General features: G+C 36.4%; 4 protein-coding genes across 4 annotated transcripts; all 4 read right to left on the bottom strand.

Moving 5' to 3' along the window:
• Window positions 1-76: 76 nt before the first annotated feature.
• On the bottom strand, window positions 77-790 carry LOC125478348 (LOB domain-containing protein 1-like). Its single transcript, XM_048586494.1, has one exon. It carries the CDS (start codon window positions 788-790, stop codon window positions 77-79), a length of 714 nt encoding a protein of 237 aa, XP_048442451.1.
• Window positions 791-13,141: 12,351 nt separating this feature from the next.
• On the bottom strand, window positions 13,142-13,721 carry LOC125478185 (stigma-specific STIG1-like protein 1). Its single transcript, XM_048585991.1, has one exon. It carries the CDS (start codon window positions 13,655-13,657, stop codon window positions 13,205-13,207), a length of 453 nt encoding a protein of 150 aa, XP_048441948.1. The 5' UTR covers window positions 13,658-13,721; the 3' UTR covers window positions 13,142-13,204.
• Window positions 13,722-18,814: 5,093 nt separating this feature from the next.
• On the bottom strand, window positions 18,815-19,558 carry LOC125478187 (stigma-specific STIG1-like protein 1). The gene has a single exon (XM_048585996.1). It carries the CDS (start codon window positions 19,492-19,494, stop codon window positions 19,042-19,044), a length of 453 nt encoding a protein of 150 aa, XP_048441953.1. The 5' UTR covers window positions 19,495-19,558; the 3' UTR covers window positions 18,815-19,041.
• Window positions 19,559-21,641: 2,083 nt separating this feature from the next.
• Window positions 21,642-22,898, bottom strand: LOC125478349 (stigma-specific STIG1-like protein 3). Its single transcript, XM_048586495.1, has 2 exons — window positions 22,881-22,898; window positions 21,642-22,136 (listed from the first exon to the last, which is right to left on the bottom strand). Exons 1-2 carry the CDS (start codon window positions 22,896-22,898, stop codon window positions 21,642-21,644), a joined length of 513 nt encoding a protein of 170 aa, XP_048442452.1.
• Between the last annotated feature and the right edge of the window lie 326 nt (window positions 22,899-23,224).

Genomic DNA, 23,224 nt, shown 5'->3' on the forward strand with positions numbered 1-23,224 from the left:
AGTCGGTCTCAACGAATTAAACAAATTTATTCGACTTTGCAGGCTTCTTGAGATTCATGAACTTTTTCACATGGAATTAATATCTGTCATTGGAATCCAGATCATGATAACATTGATAATTCGGAGCTGCCGGAGCATCCGTTTCTTGTTCAGCACGAATAGAAAAAGCTTGCGCCGGTGGAACAAAATTATAAGGCTGTTGAACTTGAACCGGCATAGGAGCTGCTGGTTTTACCAAATTACGATAGTACAGATCATCATCCTGACCATGCACATTGTCTTCAATCCGCCGGTTTGCATGATCTTGCAACAACTGATCCTTGCAAACCACGGCGAGATGTGTTCTAGCATGATAAAGCTCTCTCATTGCTTCTTGCAGCTGGAAATTTAATTGGTTTATGATTCCCAAACAGCCTGTGACAGGAAACTTTGCGCGCATATCGGACTCGAATACAATAGACTGCATTGCGTCTGTTTTCTGCTGAGGTTCGTGAATTTGTTTAAGAATCGTCTTAATATTGCTCACCCCATACAAACGATGTGCGTTCCGAAACGTTTCGGGCTTACTAGCTGGGAAATGTGCGGCGAGAGGGCAGTCTCGTGTGCATTTCTTTCTCTGGTGTTTGCATGCTGCACAAGCCTGACCTGCACTGCCTCCTCCTTTCGCTGGCATTGTAGGGAAACCGAAACACGTACGTTCAAAAACTGATGCAGGAATTAGTACAATGCAGAGATACAAGGTGAAAAGGACTGCTGCAGCTGAAGTTATCGAATATCGCGCTGGCTTCATCGATCAGAAAATGAAGAATTGAAGGTTTGATTGTGATTGATGTTGTTGAGTGATGAGAGCACGGACTAGAACTGAGAGATATATGGATATTTAAGAGATAATATTTAAATTTAAATTGTGTAAATTGATTAAGATTTGAATTTGAATTTCATTGAAAATTAATTAGTAGATGTTGTTGGTTAGCCGTAAAGTATCTACAAAGAGTCGTATATATGCAAATTACTAGGTTAAAATTAACTTCCAACCAACAAAAACAAAATTATAATTAAGTTGCAATTTTTAAACGCGATTAGTTCATAAAAACCTCTGTAAAACTCCGTATATTATAACTAAACTCTTTGACTCACCATTTGTTACTGACTTTGAACATTAAAACAAAAAAGGGTTTATAAGCCCTAGCCTTGTAAGCTCATACCGGCGCTCAGGCCAATACTTTTCAGCTCCCAATGCGCTTGCCAGCATGATTCAAGCACAATTATTGTCCAGCACCGACTGCTCCCTTCTCAATCCCCAAAATTAGACCCAGTTTTCAGTAGAAGTCAGGGGAACAACTGAAGCAGGCATGAATCAAGCGCAATTTATAATCCAGGACTGACTGCTCCCTTCATTTCCCCAAATCAGAATCTGTTTTCGACAGACGTCGCCGGAACAACTGAGGTACTTGAGGTTGTGCCAAAACAAATAGCATCAGGCAATGTAGCCGATGCAGAAACATTTCCAGCAATGGTGGAAGCCAGTAACTGGAGCTGCAGCAGGAGAGGCTCTCTCAGCTAGTTTCAAACAATAACCAACCCATGTTGGAGTATGCTGATTTGTTGAAACTGCTTGAAGAAGATCCAGAGGAGTTCAGCTTGTTTGACAGTGCACCAAATGCAGGTGATGCCGACCATTACTTCCAACTGCTAACGGAAACTTTACTTGAAAATTGCCCGTATCCTCATCCGCTATAATTTATCAATTCCAAAGAAGTCTTTTCTTGTTCAAAGGTTTCACTGTTTGAAACATTAATAGTGTTGTCTTCCTCGCCGAAGAAGGTTCCTCGAATTCTTGGTCTGGTGTTGCTGAGAGAGTAATGGCCGCTAAAGCCATCAGCATCGCTAGCTGAAACAAAACATTGAGGGATTTCATGTGATCTAGTTGTGATTGGAAAAGAAGAATATAGAGTATTTGATGTTGAAAATTATGAATATATAGTTTGGATGGATAAGCATGCAGGGCTTGAACATGCATACATATGTAGGGGACGATGCATGAGGGTTGACATACAAAAGTCACCAATGCGGGGAATATTGCATGGTTGGTATATTAGCAAAATGTCATAATTCAGTAAACGAATGTAGGCTTCCAGAAAAAAATTGTAACTTGTATATATTATCTCAAAATTAATTAGGTGAATAGGAACAAGAAACATGCATACTACACAGATAATATATAGGCAGATTGCCGAAGCTCCTAATTCTTTTCATTGGCCGTATAATTTCTAGTTTGGTTTATGCAGCATGCTCTAGGGGTATGTTGATTTTCATCCTTTGATTAAGAGTTTTCTGAAAATATGTGACAGTTTAAGTACTTATAAAACGTGACAATTCAATTACTATGATCTAACGGTATTCTTCTTTACTTGTAAGTGAGAATTCTTAGGTTTGATTCTCCTCAACTAGATAGCTATAGAGAATGGTGTTAGCAATTAATTATCACTTTTGACCAAACTAATTTTAATTTAATTTTTTGGACACATGCTGTTTTAACTAGTTTTATTCGGGTTTCCCATTTTCTTGCAAAGAAAAAGTTGTCCCACCAACTGGCTACCGTCTCATTGTTCGATCATATCTTGGGCGCCGATATAGATATGATCTCATCCAATTAGATGCCCGGCTGGCTTTTCCTTTGGAAATTAAATTCCTTCTAGGTCACTTAGTACTACGGTCTAATGCAGTGACAGAACCATTTGAGGACCAAGAAAGGTCCTGGCCTACCTTGAAATTTTCATTTTGTAGTTTTTGTTTGTATACTTTTAGTTGGATACTCCGCATTCTTCAACTTATGTGTGTTTTCTCCCCTCTAGCTTTATTGTGTTTCGCTAATTGACAAAAGAAAATATGTTTTACAAGTATTGTTATGAAACTAAAGACATATATCAACTAGCCTTCCTTAGTTAGTTCACTATTTTGCATGGTAGAGTGTTCTTTTATAGTGAAATTACGCATAAATAGAATAGAGGAAGAATTTATCTTGAAAAACAATTTTCATAGCTGCAGTTTTGAGTTGTGGTTATTAATTTTTGTTCAACTTCATTATAGGAACTTATAAACAAGTTTGGTACTTACGATACAATTATCTCAAAAAAAAAAAAAAATCGTGATTTCATTACTCTCTTTTGATTATAATTTTTCATTCCACTATAAAAAATGAACCTTTTTCTCTCATTATTTATATTTTTTTTTCAATTTCTTTCATAGGGCATAGAGGCCCCTCTATCTTTAATTTCTAACTTCGCCATTGTTCTAGTGGTATTCCTTAACTGAAGGAGGGCCATAGGGCTTGTTTTAGCCCTATGGCCCTCCAAGAAACTAATACTTTAATGAATAGTACATGACCATATTTCTTACCATTTTCAACCGAGGGCCAAAGGATCATAGGGCCAAACATAGCCCTGTGACAAAAAAACATCTCCAACCGAGGGCCAAAGGGTCATAGGGCCAAACATAATTTATTATTTAAATTTAAAAACTACAACAACTTAAATTTAAAGTCCATAATCATCATCATCTTCATCATCCGCCATTGTAGGAGTATAGTCAGAGGTAAACAACTGCTGCTAAGTCATAATTTCTTTCCTTTTTTTTTTCTATCAAAATAGGCCTTACTCATTGGAGTGTAATTTGAAATGTTCATTTCCATATTCTTATCATCCATCTCTTATTGTATTTGTTTGGTCGGTCTATCATGCTTACAGTTCCTTTCTTTCACGGCAATGACATTTTGCTCCGCCATTAATTGTAATGACGTTGCCACTTCCTATTGAGTGGCATAATCATCGTTTGCCTTACCCTTTTCCTTCAACCTTCGGGCCTTTTTTCGTCCCATAGCCCTAGGTATGGAACCTTCACCCGAAGACGGATTTTCTATCCTTGTTTGTTGAATGGTAGGAGATTCATCTTTATCCACATCTACAGCTGAGGATGCAATTCCGAACATCGGCGTAGGACTTACTCTATGTTGAGGTGGATCTTCAAATAACACCCACCTTTTACAAATTTCCCAACAACTGTGATGCTGAAAGGGTTTCCAGCTGCCCTCCATATACAATTCCTTCACTTGGTGTACCTAGAAAATATAATTACAAAAATTAAAGGAAATTAATTTATGAAAGTAAATGTAATATAATTAAATATTTAAAATAAATTGTGAAAACACTTACTTCGTCGTACAAATTGGTGCCACTTTCATGTCTACTTGCGGCTACTAATAGTGCTTGATGCCATTTGTTCAAACTTGGATGAAGATGTTTCTTCCATCTTGAAGAATAACTCTCGTGGTTTGGGGTATATTCAGTGGAGTGGTGCCTTCGTATAACTCGTAGTATTTTTTAGATACACGAGTCCAAACACCTTCACTTGTTTGAGAACTTTCCCTCACACTATCTTTTGAGACCCATCTATAAGCCCTGCAAAGAGCTTCATCTCTTTTTGGGTCCAAGCCCTACCTTTAATTGCAAATGAGGCCATTTGAAAACTATTGAAAAATTTGAAGGAAACATTATTGGAAGAGGTAAGAAAATACGAGAATTGAAATGGTGTAGGAATGGTGAAAAATTGTGACAAATGGTGTAGGAAAGACTTAGGCATTTATAGGAAAAAATGAGAATTTTTAAAATTGTTTAAACAAAATTTTGGCCAAAAAAAAAAAAATCAAATCCAACGGTAACTGATGTCAGCATGACATCAGCTAGCCGTTGGTGTTTAATTTATAGCCCGCCAAGGGCCGGTTAGCCCTTTGGCCCTTTTTTGTCTAGTGGGCGCCACCCTTTAGCCTAGCCCTCGGTTAGAGACGGTTTTCAGGCTGTTTTCTACCCTATGGCCATTTGAACCATTCGGTTGGAGATGGCCTTAGGTTCGATTCTCGCCAAAGGTGAATTTGAACTAAATTATTACTAACCCGTTGTGAGACTAAGCCAATCCCCTCCCGTTTAGTGTAGATAATATTGTTTGTTTAAAAAAAAAATTCATTATATCATATGTACAGTACCAAACTAATCAAATTGAATGGTGAAGATGATCTCCACATAAGAACTTAATTAATTAAACAGAAGATTATATTTCCCCTCATAATTGAGAGAGAAAGAGACCCATTTCATAATAAACCTCTAATACCAGGTACTTATTTAAAACAATAACTTGGAGTACAAGCTAGAATATTTCTTAACATAAAAGAATTATACAGCACACAAGAACAAGGAAACAATCCTAACCCTAAGAGGAAATATAGAATCCAGGTTGGATCCTCCTTCTCTTACAAATGATTTATTCCTTAATTACATTATAATAAAAAGAAAAATCAAATTATAAACAATAATTAATTGGTTAAGTCCCTCAAATGATAACTTAAATAATTTCATGTATCGTTGTACATCCTATAGACACATGAACTGCCTTTCTCGCATTTGTTGTTGTAGCTCCTATAGTTTTTCTTGTCAGACCTAGGTTTCACACACTTGCCTTTACAGCATGTCTCCCCGTACTTGCATTTCTTCCCACACGTGCCATAGTTTATTTTGTGTTTGTATCCCCACATTTCTTCTTGCAGCAATCTGGCCCTGCGTTGCCTGATGCCCGACAAACCCTAGGGCATTTGTTGCATGTAGTCACAATGGCTCGAGAGGCAAGCAAATGGCTTATTCACCTAAGAGAAGTGGTTTTGGGCTGGTATGGTATTGCTGTGCTTTGAAAAAAAAAAACTGCTTCTACTGTAATGTGAGAATAAGCTCATTTTTGCTGTTTCACCTTTTCAACTTTTTTTCACCCAAAACTACAAAAATAAGCTGTTTTTAAGTGTTTACCAAACACCTTTTTGAGCTCAGTTTTTTTTATATACCTTTTTTTTTTATAAAAGCACATCAGTACCAAATCAGTACTTTATCTAATTGCATGCTTTTGGTTGCATCATCTGTATCTTTGTTTTCCTCATCCAAGAATAATTCTTCTTGGTCCGTAGTTGCAGAGAGAGTAATGGCTAAAGCCATTACCATAAAAAGAACAAGCAAAACCTTGAAGGTTTTCATGATGTTTTGGTTACGTAGTTGGGTGTATTGTATATATAAAAGAAGAGATTTTTTAAGGGAGAGAAGATGGTGAAACAAAGTATATATATATATATATATATATGAATGTTTTGGATGAAGAAACATATAGGGTTAGAGAAATATTTATAGTGAAGAATGAGAGGGGGTTTAGTGGAAGTTAGTCCAGTGGTTCTTAGGGTTTCCTGAATACTAGGGTAGGTTTACGTAACACTGGACAATAGGGGATTGGTCAACTATTCTTCTTTGTTCCTTCTAGGTATTGATTGTTCCCTATGTGGTTAAGAGTCCGGTTTATCTTTGGGCTATCAATCTTCTTAATCTTAGTTGTCAACTCCCTTAATTCAAGGAGTTGTTATTTGTCTTCCCTAAGCCACCTGTTGTGGTGTAATTCAAGGAGTCAATCTCCTTATATATTGTTGTACAATTGTAAAGAACTTATGATGGAAATACAATACAACCTTTGAAAATCAAGATGGTATCAGAGCAGGAAAATTAACTTGCATCTGCTATACTGATATTCGAGTGTTTTCAATCTTCAAAATGGCTGAAGATAATCGTTAGTATCAGAAATTGAAAGTTCACCAGTGCTTTCCTCCATGAACGTGCATGAGGTGGATGTCAACCCAAATCAAAGATTAAGCTCAGTCGTGTTGAATGAGTTTAATTACTTGCCTTGGTCGAGAGCAGTGTCTCTGGCTCTAGTGGAAGGTCTAAGTTAGGGTTCATAAATGGAAGCATCGAAGTACCTGATGCTTCATCACCAACCTATGAATCCTGGCTTAGTAAGGATCAGCTAGTTATGTCATGGCTCTTGAATTCCAAGGAACGTAAATTAGCTGAAATGTTCAGTTACTCTGAATCCTCATACTAGCTATGGAAGGCAGTCAAGGAAATGTATGGTAGTCAGAACAATGCTGCACGGGTATTCCAATTAAAGAAGGATATCTCTGATCTGCAACAAGAGCAAGCCTTTTGTGTAACTTCTAGGAAGCATGAAGAGCATATACAATGAGTTGGAAATTTATCGCCCTCATACGACTGACGCAACACTTCTACAAAAGAAAGCAGAAGAAGACAAGATATTTCAACTCTTGTCCAGTCTCGATTCAACTTGTGAAGATCTACGATGTCACATACTCATGAACACTGAACTTCCTTCCTTCACCAGTGTATGTGTGACAATTCAATGTGAAGAAGTAAGGAGAAAAGTCATGAACATGGGTACAATGGCCAGTGTACCTAAGGCTAGGGCATATATAACCAACGAGAGGAAGTAGAAAGGAAAGCATCCGAACTTGAAGTGCCAACACTGCAATAATACGAGTCATGTTAAAGACACATGCTGGATTTTACACCCAGAGTTAAAGCCTGATTTCATGAAGGATAACAAGGGTGTACAAAGGGTGAACCGTACTCCACATCGAGCAAATCATGCGACTGCCGCTAACTCCAATGGGTCTGATCCATTCAAGAACTTTACATCGAATCCAGCTGAGCTCATGAATGAGTTTATGTCGTATCTTCAAGGTAAGAAAGGAGAGGCTGGAATTAACCATGTAGACAACATAGAAGAAGGGAACTCGATGGTATTGCTCAGCAAGTTTGCAGGTTTCTTGGCAGACACGAAACCCGTACCCCAAGAGGACATGCAAGGTATCATGAAAGCCTTGAAAACTGCTCGTAAAATAAATATGTTGCATGATTTTTGGGTTGTAGATTCAGGTGCCACATATCAGATGGCCAACCATGTGTCTAAGTGTCAAAAGTTTGAAAAATTTGCAAATCCTTCTCAAGTTTCAATTGCAAATGGTGAGAATGTAAAGGTTTTAGGAAAGGAAAAAATAAAATTAATGTCAAATGAAATTGAATCGATGGCTTTATATGTTCATTCCTTCCCATTTCAACTTCTATATGTGGGAAAGATCACAAATACCTTGAATTGCTTAGCCATTTTTTCTCTTCACAATGTCATCTTTCAGGATTGTGCTACCAAGAAGAGATGATTGGTCAAGGGTTTTATTTAGATGGTCTCTATTACATATCAAAGAGCAATCCAGAGGACTCCAAGCCAAGTTCAACCCCATTCAAGATAATCAATTGTGGCATCAACATTTAGCTCACCCTTCTCCACCCATTTTGTCAACTTTATTTCCAAACTTAGGGAATGATGCTATCTCATGTGAAACATGTCACTTGTCTAAGGCCACTAGATTACCTTTTAACTCTTCTTGTCCAGGGCTAGTAAGTGTTTTGAACTAGTTCATTCAGATGTATGGGGACCAACTTGTGAATCATTTGATGGCTATATGTATTTTGTGATTTTTGTCGATGACTTCTCTCGAGTCACATGGTTGTATCTTCTAAAGTCTAAGAATAAAGTTATGGAAGTATTTAAGGACTTTCATAACCTTGTTAAAAACCATTTATGCTCTCAAATTCAAACCTTAAGGTCTGACAATGGCATCGAATATATGTCCCATATCATGAAACAATATTTAAGCACTCATGGCATCATGCATCAAACAAGTTGTGTAGGCACACCTCAACAAAATGGCGTAGCCGAATGAAAAAACCGTGATCTACTTGAAAAAACAAGAGCTCTAATGCTACAAATGAATTTTACAAAGAGATTTTGGTCCCAAGGGGTTATAGCAGTTGCTTATATCATTAATAGATTACCCAGCCAAGTCTTGAATTTCAAGTCTCCCCTAGAGGTCATGAAAGGAAGAAAAATTAACCTCTCACACTTTAGTGTTTTTGGCTGCATCTGTTTTGTGCATATTCAATCTCATCACCAAGATAAATTAGATCCTAGAGTTGTTAATTGTATTTTCCTTGGTTACTCATCTACACAAAAGGGATACAAATGTTATAATCCCCAACTAAGGAGAATGATTGTGTCCAAAGATGTTTGATTTCATGAAACTACCTCTTTTTTCAGCAAGTCAAGTGAAATCACCGTTCAAGGGGATGGCTTCTTGGATGTGTTCCTACTACCAAGAATCGAACTTGAGGCTCTACAACAATAAGATCTCAGCCATGCCAACATTGATGCATCTCTCAATGAAAATAGTAATGAAGGGTATCATTCTGATGGTACACTGCATGAAGATGGTGACAATCAAGATGATGCGAACGAGTGTGAAACAACTCTGTCTGCTTCTCGACGCAATCCAATGCGTGTTAGGAAAACTCCCACAAGACTTCAAGACTTTGTCATCTACAAACCCACACATCCCATCTTCAATTGTGTGTTGTACAAGAGAGTGACACTAGCCCATGCTGCATTCCTAAGCGCTATATCAAGTAACAAGAAGCCTCATAATTTCCATGAGGCCAACAGCCAAGAGATGTGGAAAGAAGCAATGCAAGAAGAACTTAATGCCCTAGATCAACACAACACATGGAGTATCACCAAACTTCCAACAGGCAAGAAAGTCGTGGGTTGCAAATGGATTTATAAACTCAAATTCAAGTCAGATGGATCAATTGAGAGGCATAAAGCAAGACTGGTGGCTCGGGGATTCACTCAAACATTCGAGGTGGATTACAAAGAAATGTTTGCACCTGTTGCCAAAATGAACACAGTGAGAGTGTTATTGTCCGTCACTGTAAACAAGGGGTGGTCCATGTACCAAATGGACGTGAATAATGCATTCTTGCACGGTGATCTCAAAAAAGGAGTCTATATGAAATTGCCACCAAGGCATCCTTAAAGCAATGAACCGGATTTAGTGTGCAAATTGCACAAATCCATTTATGGCCTGAAACAGTCCCCACGAGCTTGGTATGCAAAACTAAGCTTAGTTCTCACTAGTGTTGGTTTCAAAAGTAGCAATGCCGATTCTTCATTATTTGTTCGCACAGGAGCTGTGGGCAAATTGGTTGTGTTGATTTATGTTAATGATCTGGTAATTACAGGTGATAATACTGACGAGATCTTCAACCTTAAACAGACTCTCAGACAAAGGTTTGCAATTAAAGACCTTGGGATATTGAAGTGCTTTCTTGGTATAGAAGTGGCAACTTCGCACAAGGGATTGTTTCTTAATCAAAGAAAGTATGTCTTGGATTTGCTCAAGGAAGCTAACATGAGCGATGCTAAACTGGCCATTACTTCTCTTGACAGCAAGCACACACCTAGCTTGAAGGGCATGCCACTTACGGATATCAGTCATTTTCAACGATTGGTTGGTAAATTGATCTATCTAACAATCACCAGACCCGACATCACTTGTTCTGTAAGTCTTGTGAGCCAATTCATGCACTCCCTGACTCTTGAGCACTTGACCCTTGTTAAAAGGATCTTACGCTACTTAAAAGGATCAGTGGGTCGAGGTATCATCATGCAGAAGAATGACAACAACCAATCATGAGGTATTGCGATGCTGATTAGGTGGGGAATGCAATCGATCGTAAGTCCACCACAGGCTACTGTATATTTGTCGGTGGAAACTTGGTCACCTGGAAAAGTAAGAAGCAAATTGTTATCGCCAGATCAAGTGCCGAAGCTGAGTATCATGCAATGTCTTCAACTGCGTATGAGTTGATCTGGCTCAAGGGTCTTCTGTGTGATTTAAGTGTTCCTTCAACTCTTCCTATGTCCTTATTTTGTGACAATCAGGCAGCCATGCATATCGCATCAAACCCCGTGATTTAAGTGTTCCTTCAACTCTTCCTATGTCCTTATTACGTTCGGGAACAGGTGCAGTCACAGGTGATTTAGACATATTATACAAGAAGCTTCAACCAACTGGCTGACATCTTCACAAAGCCCTTGGCTTTTCATCAGTTTCAACAACTTTTGTTCAAGCTTGGATCCATAAATCTTCTGGATCCAACTTGAGGGGGCGTATTGGAAGTTAGTCCAGTGGTTATTAGGGTTTCCTGAATACTAGGGTAGGTTTACGGTAACACTGGACAATAGGGGGGATTTGTCAACTATTCTTCTTTGTGCCTTCTGGGTACTAATTGTTCCCTAGGTGGTTAAGAGTCCGGTTTATCTTTGGGCTGTCAATCTTCTTAATCTTAGTTGTCAACTCCCTTAATTCAAGGAGTTGTTATTTGTCTTCCCTAAGCCACCTGTTGTGGCGTAATTCAAGGAGTCAATCTCCTTATATATTGTTGTACAATTGTAAAGAACTTATGATGGAAATACAATACAACCTTTGAAAATCAAGAGGGTTATGGGTGTTATTAATTTGTAGAGTATTCATCTACTTTATGGGTTGTCTAAATCAAAGGGCTACGAAGCGTTTAAGTAAACAAAGTTAGGTTTCGAAAGAAATATTGTACTCCAAATTAATTAGGTGGATAGGAACTTATGAATAAGAAGATACATATTTACTTAATGACAAAGTAGGCAGGTTAGGCTGTGGTATTCTCCTTATTTGCTTGGGTTAACCACCCTCATGCATGCATAATATTGCATATATGTTGGTACTTACGTGAGCTCTAGCCCGCCTTCTTGTTATTTCAAGGGTCCAAGAAACCATAGTCCATTTTCCAAAGGGGGAAACCGTTACAGAAGCACTTGTTGAGCCTCTATGTTAACCTTTTCCCTTTAATTAGTAGACTTTTGGAATCACACAATTGACCATTGATCGACCATATATATTAGTGAAGAAACTTCGAGGAGGGTGACTACCGATGACTTCAATACCATCCAATTCGATTCCGTTACCATAGATTTGGTTCTGGGAATAACATTTTAAACACATGATAACTACGAGTTTTATTTAAAAACACTGCAATAGCTCAACCGGAGGAAAAAAAAAAAAAAATAAAAAAAAAAATATATATATATATATATATATATATATATTTATTCTTACACATCCCACTTTCCTTCTCACTCCTTCAAATTTCAATTGTTAAAAGGGAAACCATATGCTTATATGTTATTTTATTTTCTTAATTTCCCAATACACTTATATGTTATTTTATTGAGTAATGCTATTTATACCATGTTTTTGTCCCACATTTTCATACCATCTTAGATGACATTTGATGTGAACAACCACATTATTTGAATTAATCAGATTTATAAATTTAGTTCATTATTTAATAAACTAATAATTAAGAAAAACTAGTTAATTAAATGATGATTGTGGTATACGAGGAGTGTTTCTCCTTCATTTTCTTAGGTTTTGCAAATTTTTCAAATGATGTGGCTGTCCACATCAAATGCCACCTAAGGTGGTATAGAAATGTGGTATAAAAACATGGTATGAATAGCATTACTCTAAAAAGATTGAAATTAAATGATGTAGCTTGTCCAACTCATTTGCCACTTAAGATGGTAAACAAATGTGGTATAAAATTGTGGTAAGAATAGCATTACTCTAAATTTGGAAACTAAATTTACAAACTAAATCATGTGTCACCAATAGAAATGAGTGCATTTATCAATGCTTAAATAATAAATCAATCATAACCTTTCATATCCTTTAGTTTCCAAAATTTATTCTCTAAATTTAATCTCTCTAACATTACCCTTTTCTTGCAAACTAAATTCCCTATACATACAGTCAGACTGAAAGTTAATCTTAACTAAAACAAATATGATATTTTCATCAATTAATAATAATAAAAAAAAGCTTTGCAGGCATAAAAATAAAATGTGTACGCTTAAAATTAAAAGCTAAAACAATAGGTACTTATGGGAAATTTGAATGGAAGTTAACAAAGGTGGTGCTTTAGCATTACAACAAGAGTCTAAGTGGTAATGTACATATTTGTGTGCAGGGAGAGGGAACCAGATTTCTAATTAAATGTTAAAGATCTAGATATACAAGCATGGTAATTAGTGCACACATGCCTTAAAAGGCAGAGACTGAGTAATCGTTATACGATTAACCGGAATATCTAATTGCAAGCTTAACATAAATAAAATGAAAAATAATATTTTATTCATTATTCTTAAGAATTTTTACATTAATAATAAAAGAAATAGTCAACAATTAACTGGCCAAGCTAGTACATCAAAAGGTGATAACTAGCTAGCCCTTATTATCCTTGCACACATACATAAATTCATATAGCCTTATTTTATCTTCGTAATGTCGACCGAATATAAGTTCATTATCAGCTGATCAGGAATTAATCTTCGATCACGCATAGCTGCACATGCCATACGCACATGAACTGCCTTTCTTGCACCTATTGTTGCAGCCGCCACAGTTTTTCCTGTCAGACCTTGGATTCACACACTTGCCTTTGCAGCATATCTCCGCGTACTTGCATTTTTTCCCACACTTGCCACAGTTTACTCTGTCTGTGTTCGTGTTTACACATTTCTTCTTGCAGCAATCTGGGCCTCCGCTGCCCGAGAGCCGACAAACCCTAGGTTTTTTGTCGCATGTCATCACTGCAGCCCGAGAAGCAAGGAAGCGGCTTGTTCCCCTCAGAGAAGTGCTTTTTTCTAATTGGCTTTTGGTTTCATCGTTAGGATCATTGTTTTCCTCTTCGAAGAATGATTCTTCTTGGCCTGGGATTGCGGATAGAGTACTAACGGTTAAAGTCAGTAGCATGGCAAAAACAAGCAAAACCTTGAAGGCTTTCATGATGTAAGTTTAATTTGTTGGTGAAGCGGAGAGATTTCAAAAGGGAAAAGTTGATGAAGGAACGTATAGGATGTTTTTTTTAGATGGATAAGCGTATGGGTTTGTAGAAGTATTTATAGAGAAAAATTGATCAGTGGGGGCTAGTTGATAAAGGTCAACGAGTTCGATATTATTTGAAAACCAGGGCTGCATGTATTAGTTAATTAACTTGTATAATTTGAGAGTTCATGATGTCCTTAATGCGTTGGTCTAATTCAAAGGGCTACAAACAAAACGTTTTAAGTAGACAAAGTTAGGCTTCCAAAGAAACATTATACTCGAAATTAGGTCAGTATGAACTTATACATGAACGAAGAAAGGAAACTAAGTCACTGAGTTTGCTCATAGGCTGACGGTTAATTCATCACACTCATGATGAATCATTAGATTTACCGAAAATTTAACTTGCCCCCTCCAAACTCATTTTTTCTAGCCTCTAACCCATCATATAATATTTTTCCGAATAAAACCTAATGACTAGGATCCAACTAAGCAACTTACCAAATTAAGTTTGTGTGTCCGTTTTTATATTTTCTGGATCCGTAATATACCCCCATCTAAGCCAGTATGGAAAGTTCTTGTAATTTTGGTTTAATTGATCATGTGCATTGAATTTCACAAGGTCTTGTAGCCATGAAATATAGTTCTAGATGGAGGAATTAATTTGCAATAAATTTCAATTTGAATATAGCTAATTTAGTGCTTATTTTCAACAATTTCTATTGTTGAATTTTATGAAAATAATTTACTACTATGAAAATTAATTTGATGAAAATAATATCTATTGTTTAATTTTATACCTATAGTATAATTACATGAAAATAGTTCACCTACTATGAAAATTAATTTTTTTGAAAACAATATCTATTGTTTAATTTTATGAAAATAATTTACCTACTGCATAATTACATGAAAAAATTTACCTACTATGAAAATTAATTTTTGAAAACAATATCTATTGTTTAATTTTATGAAAATAATTTACCTATTGTATAATTACTTGAAAATTAATGTGCCTACTTTTTAAACTTGTAACAAAATTAATTTACCTACTTCTTTTTATGGTAATAGTATACATAAATGTCACATCCCGAGCCTGCTCCACCATTGTAGCACGATATTGTCCACTTTGGGCCCCGACTACACCCTCACGGTTTTGTTTCTGAGAACTCACACGAGAACCTCCTAGTGGATCACCCATCATGGGAGTGCTCTCGTGCTCTACTCGCTTAACTTCGGAGTTCCAATAGAACCTGAAGCCAGTGAGCTCCCAAAAGGTCTCGTGCTAGGTAAAGATGAGAATATACATATAACGCTTACATGATCCACTCTCCTGGACGATGTGGGATGTCACAATCCACCCCCTTAGGGGCCTGATGATAAGCTCATATCTATATATATTTTATATCAAATTTACTTGTCGTTTCTTAGTTAGTTCCTTATATTATTAAGCTATTTGCTTTGTTTTTGTGTTTTGAAGGATTTATCAAGCAAAGAAAGGAAAAATAACACAAGTGGGATTTTAAGTAACAAATTCGTCAAAACTGCCTGTGCAGATCAGCTGACTTTGGAAGCAAGTTGCAGACAGCTCAAAATGAATTAGAGAATGAGCTTATATGCTTGGAAAGCTACGGATGTCTATTTTCTGGAACATTTTGCAGATTGTTAACATAATTTTTCTAGAAGAAGTTATGGCTGTTTTAACACTGAAAGGTTTTCAAGAGGCTGAGCAGTTTGTAACTGACAAGAAAGCATTGAAAGCAATAAATCCAATAAAACTAGCAGCCAAAACTGATGCAGCCAAGAACAAGCTAGCTGATACCTATTCAAATATCATAGGAAATGGAAAATTAAGTGGGAGTAATGGGCATAAAGGCTACCTAAAGGGTTACAATTGTTTTACCATTTCCTCTCACTTATTGTCATTAATAAATGGTTGTTAGTGGGGTGAGTTATGGAAAAAAAAAACTGGGGCAGCAAGCAAGAAGAAAAAGGTTGCAGGTTGCAGCGGCAAAGAGGGAAGAAAAAGGAGAAAAAAAAAAGATAGAAAAAAAAAGGAAGGAAAGGAAGGAAAAAAAAAAAAGAAAAAAAGCAAGGTTGCTATGTTGGGGAAGGAAGAAAATGAAGGAGGAAATCTTGACATTCTCTTCTTTCGGTTTTATCTTCTCAAACTCATGTCTTTCTTTTGGTTTTATTTAAGGATTATGTGTAACTAAATTTTTAGTAGTTAGGGGTTGTTTTGAAGCCCTAAATATGCTTGCAAGTTTGTTATGACATTTCATTTGAATTACTTTTATGAATGGATGAAAATTGGTTCACTACTTGTCTCATTGATGAATTCTTTATGTGTTTTCTTTGGATGCATACTTAGTAAGCATATCTAGGATTTTAATGCTATGAATATGTGTGTGCCTGCCCTTGTCAAATGAGGACCTACATATGTTCTAGAGTAGTACTTGTTAATTGCGATTAACATGTGAACCAATTTCTAGGATAAGTAAGACAACACTAGTATTTACGATGCCTTGTGATGACTCAAACTCTTTTTGTTCTTAATGATTTCTACTTGTTAAATCTATGAACACGCCATTCTAGATTGCATGTTAGGGACTAAGTTAAGTTGAAAACACCATTCTCTTAACATACTACATAAGAAAGAGTAATAGGTTGAGCTCTAATATTGAGCCAATTTCAGCATCTTCATCCAGAAATAGAAGGAATTTGAATGAAACATAACATGTTTGCATGATTATTTGGTGTTGGATAGCACTTCCCCTAACTCGTTTTTCTTAAATTGTGAACTACTTAAAATCTATTTTTGTCCTATTTTTGTTCGATTTAATTTAAATAGAAAATCAACTCCAAAAATCCTAAACATTTGTGTGGGTGTAGCTCTGTGTGTCTAGTATCTGCATATAAAATTTCGTGGACTTTAGATAAGTGTAAGTCGGTCTAATAATTATTTTTCGGTGGCTGGTCAGTAGGGACAACAGCCCAGTTTTTGTGACATTTTAAGTAGTTAGATAAAACAATCTTTAGTAGGAAAGACCCTTATTTTCATATGCTACAATTGAAAAATCTTTGTGTTAATAAGGAAAATCAATAAGACATTTGTGTGCTACTTTGTGGTGTGCTTTTAATCCCATCAAAAGTTTGGTGCCGTGTCACCGGGGATTGCTATTTCTAATTACTTATTTTTCTATTGTTTTCTTTTCTTGTCTAATTAGTGTTTTTGGTTTTGGTTTTATTTGAGGTATTCTTCATAGTATATGCATACTCGAAGGTCTAAGAGCATTGATCTAGCTTCTTACGATCCTAAGCTTGAACGAACACTTTGAAAGTTTCAGAGAACAATCAAGCAGAAGCATGCATTGGTGTCTTTACCACCATCTTCTCCACCACATTTGAGTTCAGAAGAGGAGGAAGAACCATAGGAAGGCATGGCTGATAACTGTACTTTGAGGGAGTTAGCAACACCAAATACAGATCAACAACCATTGTGGATCACATATCCAAATGCAGAAGGAGGATTTGAGCTTAAGTCCGGCATGATTCACTACTTGCCTAAGTTCCGTGGCTTCTCAATAGAGGATGCCAACAAGCAGCTCATAGAGTTTCATGTGGTATGCTCGGGAATGAGACCAGCCAATGTGGATGAGGAGCAAGTCAAGTTGAGGGCATTCCCATTTACATTAGAAGCTGAGGCAAAGAAGTGGCTTTACAATTTACCTTCGGGATCAATGAACACATGGAACCAGGTGAAGCATGCATTCTTGGAGCAATATTTTCCGGCCACAAAAGCTGCAAGCATAAGGAAAGACATATGTGCAATTCGACAACAACATGGAGAGCCCTTTGGAGATTACTATGAGCGATTCACACATTTGGTTGCATCTTGTCCTAATCATCAAATTTCAGAGCATCTTTTAATATAGTATTTTTATGAAGGATTGTGTGGTACTGATCGTGTAATGCTTAATGTAGCAAGTGGAGGAGCATTCATGGACAAGACACCAACAAATGCTAAGGCATTATTAAAGAACATTGCTGGCAACACATAACAATTTGGAGAGAGAGATGAGCTACCTCTTAAGAAAGTTAACGAGGTAAGTGCTAACTCTAGTATTGAATTACAATTAGCTAACTTGACTAATCTTGTGCAACAAGTTATGGTGGCTCCAAAACAAGTATGCAGTGTATGTTCAATGATGGGACATGCCACAGATATGTGCCTTTCGTTGATGGATCAAGGTGGTCTTAAGCAAGCTAATGCGTTATCAGGGTTTCAGGGGCAACAAAGGCAAAAGTATGATCCATACTCCAACAACTATAATGCGGGCTGGCGTGATATTCCACACTTAAAGTGGAACAATCAAGACTATGGACAATAATATATTCCTAACAACTATAATCGTCCACCTGACTGACCGCAGACACCATTTCAGCCTCATCAACAAGAAGCTCCAAGTAAGTCTCTTGAGGATTTAATTGCTTCTTTAGCTAACTCTACTCAATCTCATCAACATAAAACAGACAAAGCAATTGTGGTTTAAAATTGTGGTAAGAATAGCATTACTCTAAATTTGGAGACTAAATTTACAAACTAAATGATGTGTCTCCAATAGAAATGAGCGCATTTATCAACACTTCAGTAATAAATCAATCATATACCTTTCATGTCCTTTAGTTTCCAAAATTTATTCTCTAAATTTAGTCTTTCTAACATTACCCTTTTCTTGCAAACTAAATTCCCTATACATACAGTATCAGACTGAAAGTTAATCTTAACTAAAACAAACATGATATTTTCATCAATTAAAAAAAAAAACAACCTTTGCAGGTATAAAAATAAAATATGTACGCATAAAATTAAAAGATAAAACAATAGGTACTTATGGGAAATTTGAATGGAAGTTAACAAAGGTGGTGCTTTAGCATTACAACAAGAGTCTGAGTGGTAATGTACATATTTGTGTGCAGGGAGAGGGAACCAGATTTCTAATTGAATGTTAAAGATCTAGATATACAAGCATGGTAATTAGTGCACACATGCCTTAAAAGGCATAGACTGAGTAATCGTTATACGATTAACCGGAATATCTAATTGCAAGCTTAACATAAATAAAATGAAAGATAATATTTTATTCATTATTCTTAAGAATTTTTACATTAACAATAAAAGAAATAGTCAACAATTAACTGGCCAAGCTAGCACATCAAAAGGTGATAACTAGCTAGCCCTTATTATCCTTGCACACATACATAAATTCATATAGCCTTATTTTATCTTCGTAATGTCGACCGAATATAAGTTCATTATCTGCTGATCAGTAATTAATCTTCGATCACGCATAGCTGCACATGCCATACGCACATGAACTGCCTTTCTTGCACCTATTGTTGCAGCCGCCACAGTTTTTCCTGTCAGACCTTGGATTCACACACTTGCCTTTGCAGCATATCTCCGCGTACTTGCATTTTTTCCCACACTTGCCACAGTTTACTCTGTCTGTGTTCGTGTTTACACATTTCTTCTTGCAGCAATCTGGGCCTCCGCTGCCCGAGAGCCGACAAACCCTAGGTTTTTTGTCGCATGTCATCACTGCAGCCCGAGAAGCAAGGAAGCGGCTTGTTCCCCTCAGAGAAGTGCTTTTTTCTAATTGGCTTTTGGTTTCATCGTTAGGATCATTGTTTTCCTCTTCGAAGAATGATTCTTCTTGGCCTGGGATTGCGGATAGAGTACTAACGGTTAAAGTCAGTAGCATGGCAAAAACAAGCAAAACCTTGAAGGCTTTCATGATGTAAGTTTAATTTGTTGGTGAAGCGGAGAGATTTCAAAAGGGAAAAGTTGATGAAGGAACGTATAGGATGTTTTTTTTTTAGATGGATAAGCGTATGGGTTTGTAGAAGTATTTATAGAGAAAAATTGATCAGTGGGGGCTAGTTGATAGAGGTCAACGAGTTCGATATTATTTGAAAACCAGGGCTGCATGTATTAGTTAATTAACTTGTATAATTTGAGAGTTCATGATGTCCTTAATGCGTTGGTCTAATTCAAAGGGCTATAAACAAAACGTTTTAAGTAAACAAAGTTAGGCTTCCAAAGAAACATTATACTCGAAATTAGGTCAGTATGAACTTATACATGAACGAAGAAAGGAAACTAAGTCACTGAGTTTGCTCATAGGCTGACGGTTAATTCATCACACTCATGATGAATCATTAGATTTATAATTTGCTTGGGTTAATTCATCATACTCATGCATGCATTGATGCATGTATTTATGTTGGCAATTACATGCGAGCTCAAGCGCCCGCCCTATGGTTTCTCAAGGGTCCAAGAAACCAAAATTAGTCCATTCTCCAAACGAGGAAACCGTTACAGACGCACTTCCACTTGTGGAGCCTTATATATTGACCCCCTTTTTTTTTTTTTTCTTCTGTTGATACTTCTGAAATCATATAAGCAACAGGTAATGTTAAGGAGATCATCTATTTATGTTATATCTTGTAAATCATATGACATTGTTGTTAATGGTTAAATCATTATTTAAATGTTGAATAACGTGCTTATTTTTAATTGATGACACATTACATGCATGTTTTGAAGAAGGTTAGCATATACTTAGCACAACTCATAAGCAACCAAATATATGTATTAAGAAGCTTCAAGGAAGGTGACCATCAGGGCCTGTTAGATTAGAATTCTTAACTCTGGAATTTTTTTTCATAGTTACTATTTCTTGTATATAGCAAGTAGTAACCAATTGTAATTAGTATAAGATTCAATTAAAAAAAATTGTTATAGACTGTATATATGTTGTACTATTATGCATCGATCAAAATAAGAAGTCACCAATTCATTTCCATAGATTTGGCTCTCGCAAAAAATATAAGTATATGCAAATTTTTAATGACTATATATATACACGTGTGTGTCTTCATTATATGATAGGGCAATGTTTACTTTGTTTTGTGCATTTGTCCTTAATTATTTTCGTAAAATTACAATATATGTAACTTTTAAAAATTTGCTCCTTTAATCCACTTTTAGAGTTATGCCTACATGTGATTAATTTGAACTAAATCTTACAAGATAAAATTCCAAACTAATATGGGTCAGTGATTTCTAAACCTCAAAGGATCAAGGACTAACAAATGATGAAACGAAATATGTCAGATTACTTTATTTGGGATTAATTCAGAATAGTACTAGTATGAAAGATTGCTCATGGACCAGGACTAGTATGCGTGGGATAGTGAACGTTACATGGACACACACATCAGAATTTTGGCAGAAAAATGCATAGATAATTGGTAATGGTCTTAGAATAGGAGGCATATTGTCTGCCCTCCTGATATGGTGTCCTCCTTATGCCTTTTTATTTTATGCAGTCACGGTTAAGCCACATTAAGATTTTATGTTGATTTTTTTTATAGAGATAATAAGACAAAAAAACAATGGGAATATAAAATGTTGACATGACTTAACTGTGACCGCACAAATAAGAGGGCACCATATCAAGAGGGCAGAATCTGCCTCCCTTAGAATAATATAATTCTTCAAGCTCATTGCATTTTTTATCAACTATTTAATGGGTAGAAATTTCAGAGGATACCCTCTTGACAAGAGGGATTCCTATTTAAAAAAAAAAAAATAGGAACATCCTCTTGACCGTTATATTTGATTTTAATAAAATTATGTGGTTGAGATTGTGTGGTCTGTAATTTAATCTCAACCACAGAATTTCATTAAAGTCAAATCTAACAGTTAATAGAATGTCTCCATTTTTTTTTGAAAAATGAGGATCTCTCTTGTTAAAGGGCCTACATACACACACACACATACTAGAAAATCCCTTCTCTTTTTGGTTACATAAGATTGTTATGTAAGCTGTCATAATGTGACAGGATAAATGTATAGCAGTAGTATACTGTGAACTAATCATGCATAATGGCACATCCCATAAACACAGAAGTCTCCCTTCTTGCACTCCTGATTGCACCCACCACAATGCCTCTTGTCAAACGATGCATTGACGCACTTACCCCTGCAACAAATCTCAGTATACCTGCATCTGTAGCTGCAAATCCCACAGTTGTACCGATCAGTCTTCACGTCAACACATTTCTTCTTGCAGCAGTCTGGCCCCAGGCTGTTCTTCGCACGACAAATCCTAGGAAAGTTGTCGCAAGTATAACTGGGCAGTGGGATATTTTTATGATGATTATAAAGAAAACGGCTCACTCCTCTTAAAGAAGTAGTTGCTTCAGCTTCATCTGGTGTGTCAGGCAATGTAGTTGCTTCTGCTACAGTACTAGTCTGCATTTCCACGTCTTCGATATGATCGTCGTGAAAATTTGCAGCTCCAACAATGGCCATTGCTGCTAGGAGAGTAAAGAAGATGTTAATCAATTCATGGCCGTGACTAAATATTATCTGAAAGTTATGAAATATTTGTAAGGAAAGATGTTTTTGAAGAAGAAGAGTGTAGACTTATTGTAGGGTGTCAATTGAGCGTGTGGGTTTTATAGAACACAAGGAAAATGATCATTTTTCGTATAGTGTACAGTCAGTTTTCTTTAGGTACTATTTATATATATAATTTTAAATTTTAAATTTTTAAATAATTTTTTACCGTATAATATACGATGAATGATCACGATAATGAAATTCATAAGATTTCCAAAAAATGGATCCGGTGAGTATCCATTTCCGAAACATAGGGAGGAGAGAGTTGACAATTGGAAACTGCATGTACAAGTCTTGCTTTATTTGTGTGGCTTAAAATGATGATGGTCTAAATTCCATAGGCTACTTGTATTTTATAAATGACTAAATATCTTATATGTACAGAAATCATTTGATTGACAAGAAAGAAAAGTTGTCCTCCCTGTGATTCTGATTCTGTATCCCATCATAAAGTTTAAGATACAAAAGTTCAAATAAAGAAATATGCAAAAATTATGCTTTTCCTCACTTTCACAGCTATGATAAATTTATGTAATATTTAATTTCACCCCATTATGAAACTTAATTGCAACTCCAGTCCAAATTTTAAGGCTGGTCCAAAGCTTAATAAATAGGCCGGCACCATGTAAAATCCCTCCAGCCGAGCAAAATAGGCCAGTTCATAGCTCAAGCCAGCATGTAAGTCGGCCCAAAATGCGCTGAGGGATGTACCGACCTATGTAATGTCATGCTGGTGTCAGCATGACGTCAACGAAGCCAACATTTTTATTTTATTTTTTGCTTTAGGACGTGGGAAACATGCCGGTGCGGGCCCACATCCTAGATAGAAAATAGACGGAGCGGCCTACTGTCTAAGGTGCACTAAAAGGGCTCGAAGATGGGCCATGTGGCGCGTCTTCGTCAAACGGCTAGTTTTCTGAACCATTGGACTTCCAACGGTCAAAAAATTTTGAAATTCAAACCCAACGGTTAGTGACGTGGCAATATATGGGCCGTCCGATTCCTAGATCAATGGTCCACGATTTTCGGCCAAAAACCATAAAAAAAAATGTCAG

This window comes from the organism of the source record quoted next, unplaced genomic scaffold (genome assembly GCF_019419815.1).
Source record: "Pyrus x bretschneideri cultivar Hongxiangsu unplaced genomic scaffold, Pyrus_bretschneideri_v1 Contig24, whole genome shotgun sequence".
Lineage (NCBI taxonomy): Eukaryota > Viridiplantae > Streptophyta > Magnoliopsida > Rosales > Rosaceae > Pyrus > Pyrus x bretschneideri.

Coding starts and splice junctions, on each gene's coding strand:
- LOC125478348 (XM_048586494.1), bottom strand. CDS start 790: ATGAAGCCAGCGCGATATTCGATAACTTCAGCTGCAGCAGTCCTTTTC.
- LOC125478187 (XM_048585996.1), bottom strand. CDS start 19,494: ATGAAAGCCTTCAAGGTTTTGCTTGTTTTTGCCATGCTACTGACTTTA.
- LOC125478185 (XM_048585991.1), bottom strand. CDS start 13,657: ATGAAAGCCTTCAAGGTTTTGCTTGTTTTTGCCATGCTACTGACTTTA.